At 47.1% G+C, this 8969-nt stretch overlaps 1 protein-coding gene across 2 annotated transcripts in view; it reads left to right on the forward strand.

The window, feature by feature from the left end:
• The window catches only part of GAREM (GRB2 associated, regulator of MAPK1), a 138270-nt gene that overhangs the window by 101715 nt on the left and 27586 nt on the right, over positions 1 to 8969 (forward strand). For both annotated transcript variants that reach the window (XM_005857050.2, XM_005857049.2), the window contains exon 3: positions 6502 to 6632. In XM_005857050.2, the coding sequence (XP_005857112.1) occupies positions 6502 to 6632 (131 nt within the window). The remainder of the gene's footprint in view (positions 1 to 6501; positions 6633 to 8969) is intronic.

Raw genomic sequence — 8969 nt, forward strand, 5'->3', positions numbered from 1 at the left:
GGGGGGCAAGGAATTGACGCCAATGGGATGTGAGAGGTTAGGGGAAGGGAGGAGTCAGGGGTGACCACCCCGGTTTCTGACTTGGGTGGCTGCTTGGTTCAAGAAGTATAAAGAGCCCTGACCGCTTTGGCTCAGTGGATAGAGCGTTGGCCTGTGGACTGAAAGGTCCCAGGTTCGATTCCGGCCAAGGGCATGTATGTACCTTGGTTGCGGGCACATCCCCAGTGGGGGGTGTGCAGGAGGAAGCTGATCGATGTTCCTCTCTCATCGATGTTTCTAACTCTCTATCCCTCTCCCTTCCTCTCTGTGAAAAATCAATAAAATATATTTTTAAAAATTTTAAAAAGAAGAAGTATAAAGAGAAGGTTAGTTTGGCATGTGTCAATGTTGAGATCTTCGTGGGAGAGCTGTTGGAGTACACAGAAGGTATTGGTTAGAACGATGTGGAATTCAGGAGCGATCTGGCTGATGGGAAGGCTGGTATATTGTCACCTTATAGGTCAGTGATGGAGAACCTATGACTCATTTTTGGGGTTGATTTTTCTTTGTTAAATGGCATTTAAATATATAAAATAAATATCAAAAATATAAGTCTTTGTTTTACTATGGTTGCAAATATCAAAAAATTTCTATATGTGACACGGCACCAGAGTTAAGTTAGGGTTTTTCAAAATGCTGACACGCCGAGCTCAAAAGGTTCGCCATCACTGGTATAGGTGGTCCTTGAAGCCAAGTTGATAGAGGAGGTCCCCCAAGAGAACTGCGAACGTGGGGGAAGAAACAGAATAAGAGAGGACGGCAGTTGTGCACAGAAGTTAGACTGTCACTACAAGGATCCATCGTTTTGCACAAACTGAATAAAGAGCATGAGCAGAGGCAAAGGGGAGAGGGTGAGTGCTGGCTGCGCACAGGTGGCGGGAAACGTCTGCAGAAGACGAGAGGAGCCAGACGTGGAAGCATGGACAGCTACGGCAGACGCCCGGGCTTGGGTTGGGAATTGAGGAGCTTTTATACTTATTTGTCCGGCTAGTCTACCAGCGTGTAGGGAACTCTTAGGTCCCCGAGTGCCATGAAGCCCACGCAGGTTGTGTTTCAGGATGAGTGAAGTTGTGATGAAGGCAGAGATGGACTTAAAATCCAAAGCGGTGATACCATGAGGAAGTGATGAGGATCGAAACCAGGACAGTCGCAGTGAATGCTGAGGGCCAAGAGGTTTCAAGGAAAGAAAGGGCAAGACTTAGGGGGAAATGAGTCTAGGACAGCCGTGGGCAAACTACGGCCCGCGGGCCGGATCCGGCCTGTTTGAAAAGAATAAAACTAAAAAAAAAAAAGACCGTACCCTTTTATGTAATGATGTTTACTTTGAATGTATATTAGTTCACACAAACACTCCATCCATGCTTTTGTTCCGGCCCTCCGGTCCAGTTTAAGAACCCATTGTGGCCCTCGAGTCAAAAAGTTTGCCCACCCCTGATCTAGGAGGAGAAAGGTGAAGATGGCCCCAGGATTCCCACCGTAACATGTTAGCGACCGTGTTCACAGCTGCAACCTTTCTTAGGTTCCATCGCATTTATGATCGTTGTGCCTCGGAAATTTTCTGATCATTCTGAAGAAGCGGCTAACCAATTGGATGTGACGAAAAATTCCATTTTCCCAATTTCAAAAAATAAGGAAACCATTTGCATGGTGTGAAGTAGCTTGGCTGGTTAGAATATGTGTCCCAGAATGATTTAATTTTGAATCCAGTTTAGTCTGGTTACGTTCAAAGATAGAATTTCAGAACTGAAATTCTGACACTTGTTCTATATAGCCTCAGATGGAGAAATAAATAGAAATGCCACAGATGATTATTATGAAATTCATTATATTTTGGTTGATGATTTCTTTCTGTTCTTTGGCTTCAATTCCGATTCTCTGTGGTCATAGGCTTTGAGGCTCTGTGCTGAGTTTTGTTCTTTCTCTCTCTTTTCTCCCAATTCCACTTCCACTCGCCCTCCTCCCCACCAAGTCATAGTTTTAGGAACTGATGATAAGTGATGGAGGGAGTCAGATTTTAGAATGGGAGACGCTGTGTTGTAATATTTCAAGTTTGTGTTTTTAATTTTTAAATTATGCTTAAGACGAGTAGAAATTTCAAACGTTGGTAATAAGAAAATGAACAGAAAATTCACAGAATATAAAATATAAATTGCTTCATTTTTTAAAAATCAGATCTACCGTTTTCATAAAAATGCCATTAAAACACCAATGAGATACTATTTTTCACCCAGCAGATTGGCAATGACATTTTTTTAAATATATTTTTTATAAATTTTTTTACAGAGAGGAAGGGAGAGGGATAGAGAGTTAGAAACAGCTGCCTCCTACACACTCCCTACTGGGTATGTGCCCGCAACCAAGGTACATGCCCTTGACCGGAATCGAACCTGGGCCCCTTGAGTCCGCAGGCCGACGCTCTATCCACTGAGCCAAACCGGTTAGGGCGACGTTTTTTTTTTAAAGCGTTAGGAAAGGTATGAGGAAACACATTGGTAGTGGGAATATGAGTGGGCAGAGCGTCTAGAAAAATCAGTTTGGCAATAGCTATGGCAAATAAAAAAGCACTTACCCTTTGGCCCAGCCATTCCACATGGAGCCTTGCCCACCAATGTACTTGCACTGGGTACACAAACCCTTCGGTACCGCTCAGCATGTTCACTTCAGCATCACTGTGGCTGCCAAGGACTGGACCCGCCCTGGATGCCCGTGCGCAGAGGGCTGGTCACATCCGGTGTGGTGTTTGCACAATGGAGAGTACGTGCAGCTCTTTAAAGACGAAGCAAATTTTTATGGAACGATCAAAGAACTACGCAGAAGGCCACCGCTTGCTGTTAAAAGAGCGGCATTATGTGTGCAGGTAGATAGTATCAAAGACCCTGTCTGCACGGAGGGAGCAGGGAGCAGGGGGCTGCCGCTGTGATGTGAGGAGAGCTTGGGAGGAGACTGGAAGGAGACTTCCTTTCCCCTCTGTACCCTCTGGGACCGGACATGTTTGGCAGTGGCACATCTCAAGTCATCTCTTCCCCTGACTCCAGAAAGGGCAGCTAAGTGGCTCCCCAGCACGGACAAGCCTTCATCCATTGGTGGTGGAAGCAGGCGTGTGCACAGGCCGTTCCAAAGGCAGTGGTTGGTCGGTGCCTTTACAATAACAAGATGCTTACCTCTTAGCTGGCAGTCCGATCCCACGGACACTGCAGCCTGCGTGCACACAGAAAGATAGACATACACGAGTATGTGTCCAGGTAAACCTTGGGGATGAGTGCAGGTTCCTGTTCGGGTTTGTTTGCTTTCTGAAAATGCTCAACGGCTTTGTGTTTCCCATGACTTTTGAGAAGTGTTCATTTCTTCCCATTTGGAAATGGCCCAGTGGTCTTAAGGTTCCATTCTTCGAACCAGGTTGCATCTCATTTACACGGTGGACTCGGAACCATCTCAGTTAATGGTGCTGTCCTGTCTCTGAGAGTCCCAAGAACAGAGAAGTGAGAAGAATTCACTGTTCACTGTTTGATAAGCACCTACTTTGTGGGCAGGCTGGGAGCATCCCACTAAATAACACAGACCTGGTCGTGGCGTTCCAGCATCCCGCGTTCCTTCTTCGTCGCCGGGTTGGCCACGCTCAGCTTGCTGTGCTGTTCTGGTGCCGTTTCTAGTGCTGCTACTTCATCTTCTGTTTCTTCATTCGTGCTGGTTTACGCAGCGTCTTCCCACTCCCGACAAGGAGGGAAATGCTAGTGGAATAGTGGTGTCCCCTTGAGTCGTGGGCCCACAAGTGGATCCTAAAGGCCTCGGCTCTCATTTGCTTTTTTTAAAAATATATTTCTTTATTGATTTCATAGAGGAAGGGAGGAGAGAGAGATAGAAACATCAATGATGAGAGAGAATCATTGATTGGCTGCCTCCTGCACGCCCCCTACTGGGGATCAAGCCCACAACCCGGGCATGTGCCCTTGGCCAGAATCGAACCTGGGACCCTTCAGTCCACAGGCTGACGCTCTATCCACTGAGCCAAACCAGCTAGGGCAGCATTTGCTTTTTTTTATTTACACACAAGTGGACACTGTGCGGACGGGACGGGGAGCAGTACAACCGTAGCTGTAAGAGAAGGTGGGCCGCAGACTGTGCTCATCCCAGTGAGGATGGGAACCAGGGAAGCACAAGTCACAGAGCCCATCTTCGCCGCAGCCTGGAACTTACCTCCCACGAACCAGGGGCTGGAACCTCCCAGCCAGTGGCCTGAACTTGCCGGACCCGAACTTGACCTCCTCCGACTCTCCCTGTTCTTCCTCCGTGCCTTGGCGTCATTGCTCTTTCTTCTGCATTAGCAAAACTAGTTTCCACGCCTCACTCCTCACAAGTGACCTTTTATTTCTAAGCAAAAAAGCATGTGCTGCAGGGTAGCCCGCCAGCCTCGGACGGGAGCTGAGAACCAAGATGCCCCAGCAGGACTGGGCCTTCGCTTCACGTCGAGTGCATCCACGTTGAGGGAAATCCCTGTGGTGATTCCGAGCGACGCACACACAGGGATGTTTTCTGGATGACGGTTGTTTCTTGCCCCCGGATGAATTCCGCAGTACAGTTTCGGAAACACAGCACAGGAGGATGCCGATCTTTGCTTTGTAAATACCACCTTGGCTGTATCTAAACTGGACTAGAGGGGCCTGTCGGTGGAGTTGCGTTCGCTCCTGGGGCCCGGGTCCTGCAGCTGGGACGGCTGTCCGTGGAGGCGTTTTCTGAAACCCTCAGCGCTGCTGAAAGTCAAGGCCCTCCTCCCTCCGAGCGCGGAGTGTGGCGGTGACAGCTCAGAACAGATGTCCCAGCGGCCTCCAAGTGCTTTTCTTTGGTGGCACAGCCTCTGCTGGCCATGAAATGGTCTGTTAAGAAATAAGTTCCCTCGTGTGGGGGGGTGGGAATGTGTTATGTCCATTGATTTCACATCCTGGCAGGGAGCTGGCTCTTAGTGCCTGGATTGTCCACCAGGCTGGACGGACGTTGTTGGCCACAGAGGAGAGGGTGACACGGTAGCTCAGCATCTCTCCCAGGGGGCCTCGCGTGGACTCACCCGAGAGTGGCGTGGCCTTTTATAGAAGAAGAGGGGCTCAGTGCAAGGTGCTAGGAAGGTGGTCTTGTAAACTATGGGGAGAGAAGGTGGGTGTTCCTGTCTGCTGGAGGTTTGCATGGTTCTCCTTGTAAAACCCACTTTACAGTTCAAACTTGATGTCAGACTCCCACTGAAGGGGAAACTTCCATTCTCAGATAAACAGGGTCGGCTTAGTTTGTGGTCTCAAGGGCCTTACACGAGACTTCGGCATAACTGTTCAGGGGTGTTGGCGTGGAGGCCTGGTCGTCTTCACTTCTGACGTCTGTCTGCTTGTCCCCACCGTCATCCATACTGTCCACTGCTTCCAAGGGACAGGTCAGCAAAGGGTGTGGCCCAAGGGCCAAATCCAACCCGCTGCCTGTTTCTGTAAATAAAGTTGGATCGGTGCGCAGCTGGTCCACCGTGTTTACACATCGTCGGCGGCAGCTTTCGAGAACTAAGCGAATTGAGTAGTTGCGACAGAGACTGTTTAGCCCACAAAACCTAAAATATTTACAGAATTAGTTTGCCAACCCTGCACGTTAAAAGTCACAGAGAGCCCAGCCCGTGTGGCTCAGTGGTTGAGCTTCAACCTGTGAACCAGGAGGTCACGGTTTGATTCCCGGTCAGGGCACATGCTCGAGTTACGTAGGGGGCGTGCAGGAGGCAGGGATCAATGATTCTCTCTCATCACTGATGTTTCTCTCTCTCTTCTTCTCCCTTCCTCTCTGAAATCAATAAAAAATATTAAAAAAAAAAAGAAGGAAGCCACTTGGCTGCAGGTGCTCGTTCGTTAGAAGGAGACGCACCCCCCTGCACCCCCCCAGCCTCTGTGCACAGGCTCCGTGCCCGTCCACAGCAGATCCCCGGTTATAGCGGCTCGGGGGTCCCCACATCGCCTACGCGGAGTTGAAACCAGGGAAACCTGTGAGAGCTGAGGGTCCACAGGATAGTTCGGTGCTACTTGTGAATGTTTGGGATACTCGTCTAAAAAATTAGCCCCCTAAGCCACGCGGCCTTGGTTTTAGAATATGACGTGTCTGGGTTATCACAACGAAATGACAACATGACTTCCTGTGACAAACAAAATGAGCAACGCGGAGTAAGTTTTTACTTTGAGGTCAGATTGCAAGTGAGCATCCATTCAGTTTGGTCCTCTGGTAATGAACTCTGAATATAAGCAAAGAAAAAAGTACACGTCTGTGCTCGTTTTCAAGCTGGTGTTTAAGAAAACCTGCCGTGGTCTTTTTTACTTTATTTTTTTATGATAATGATCAGATGCCTTTGACAAGAAGAGTGGGAGTAGGGGAAGGGGATGCCGTCACCATGGGGACAGCGGTCCCCCGTAAACATCTCACCTCTCTTCTGTTTATCATGTATTTCAGGCCAATTCAAGCTGCTGGAACAGGACCGAGATATAAAGGAGCCAGTGCAATATTTCAACAGCGTGGAGGAGGTGGCCAAAGCGTTCCCTGAACGCGTGTACGTCATGGAGGAAATAACGTTCAACGTGAAGGTAGCTTTGGAAGAACCAAATATTTATCCTCACTAAATAGCCTGCAGGCCATTCTGTGCCCATCTGGGCCTCACAGGGAAAGGCCCATCTTCCTGTGAGGTGGACCTTGTCCTATGAGGTGTCAGTGGCCAAAACTGGTCTTTGAACAATTGCTTTTGCTGTAGCTGACCGGATGCCCAGACGGGTAACTACGCTGCATTAGCCCTATCTTTTGCTAAACTGTTAAGGCAGCTCACAGGTTGTCTTTTTCTCATTTGGACTTTATTCCCTAATATGTAATAATTGTTTGGCCAGATCTCCTATAAGGCTGATGTTCCACTTGCAGGAGCTGGTAAAAGGCATATGAAGACCCAGCCAGCCTGGCTCAGTGGTTGAGCATCAAGCTATAAACCAGCAGGTCACAGTTCAATTCCCAGTCAGGGCACAAGCCCAGGTTGTGGGCTCGATCCCCAGTGAGGGGTGTGCAGGAGGCAGCCGATCAATGATTCTCTCTCATCATTGATATGTTTCTCTGTCTCTCTTCCTCTCTGAAATCAATAGCAATATTCTTGTAAAAGAATCATATGAAGGATCTAATGCCGTTCACTTATTTAAAGAGAGAGACTTCAGAGCACAGCCTGGGATCGGCATATGTTCCTTCCATTTTTCAGAGACTGCCCGTATCGGGACACACGGGGAATTGATGTCTAGGATGTTGCCAACGGGAATTGACTGGTCCTTGCTCATCAGAGAAAAGCTAAATGGTGTTTATGGCGCTGCGTCCATTTTGCATTTGGAAAGGGACTAACCAGAGAAGCCATGCCAGCAACGAGGTGCAACCTTATTGCCTACAGATCCTCTGCATTGTCCTTAGCAGCATGGCATTCACAGCGACACTAAGACATCTTAGAAAGTGTTCACACTGACAAGCGTTTCTGTTGAACCTCATTTCCGCGAGAAGTCCGACTGAGTCCCATCCTCTGAACATGTCGAGATTTAGAGGGCAAGATGCGTTTTTTTCTTAGCAATTCACTCTCTGTGACAGACAGACTGCGTGCATGGTAGCTTAGCCCAAGAATGCAACGGAGTCTTTGGGAGTGAATCACTCCACCCTCGCTTCTCAGGAAAGAGGGGAGTGCTCAAACCAGCCTTCTTCCTGGAGAAGTGGTTCTGTCCATTCATTGACTAAGCTAAGTTATTCTCTCTTCCAGCTCTAAAATACAGCTGCTGTAGTCTACTTTCTATACTTTTATTATTAAAACTGGTGAGATTTTGCGTGGCCCGTTCAACTTGTATTCAAGACACTTGTGTTCATTTACATTGAAGATCTATGAGAACACATTCATTTTTTATCTTACCCACAGTCGTTGGCCAGAAGTGAATCAAATCCTATTCCACAAGTGCCTTGATATGATTTAAATGTCCCCTTAAAACATATTTAGAATTACCTAAATGGGAAAGAAAATCATTTAGAAAAGAAAGCTAATAATTTTAAACCCTTTTCTGAAAATATTTCATGGATTTTAAAATAAAAGATTTAGAATTAAAACATGAGCCTGGCCAGCGTGGCTCACTGGTTGAGCATCTACCTATGAACCAGGAGGTCACGGTTCGATTCCCCATCAGGGCACATGCCCGGGTTGCAGGCTCCCCCCCCTGTGTGGGGTGTGCAGGAGGCAGCCGATCCATGATTCTCTCTCATCATTGATGTTTCTATCCCTCTCTCCTTCTCCCTTCCTCTCTGAAATCAATAAAAATATTTTTTTAAAAAGAGTAAAATGATAAAATATTATCAGTAATCAGCAGGGTGGAAGTTTGTGGGTTTGAGATAAGGCTGGCGATTGGGATCCGAACACCCTTTCACATTGACACAAGAGCTTGCACACTTAGTTCGTTTTCCATCTGAATAAATGTTTCCAATCATTGTTACCTAACCAGATCCTTTTGTTTTTGTATTTCTGATACATAGGATTTGGTGGCTTTTATGAATGTGATACGTGCAGATTTTTACACCTTATTTCATACCAGAGTATCATACCAATATTTTAAAAAAATAAAATCCTACACGTTAACTTGATGTTTCGTCTCTATTGGCATCAGTGTAGTTTCTGATTAGGTTAACCTGTGTCAGGATGAATCCCTTCAAAAATACTGCTGTAAAGTATTAACCCGGAATATTAACCAGTATTAACAGAGAAACAAAATTAGAGGTGGGTCTTTGCATTGTTAAAGAGACACTGAGGGGGCGGACATGTATCGCTGAATAAATAAGCAAAAGTTCTAAAGTTGAATAGAATTCATGATGCTGAGTTTGGGGATTTTTTCCCCCAAGGCTTTCGAGTTACTGGGAACCAGCCT

The sequence above is a fragment of the Myotis brandtii genome, unplaced genomic scaffold (assembly GCF_000412655.1).
Source record: "Myotis brandtii unplaced genomic scaffold, ASM41265v1 scaffold107, whole genome shotgun sequence".
Classification (NCBI taxonomy): Eukaryota; Metazoa; Chordata; class Mammalia; order Chiroptera; family Vespertilionidae; genus Myotis; species Myotis brandtii.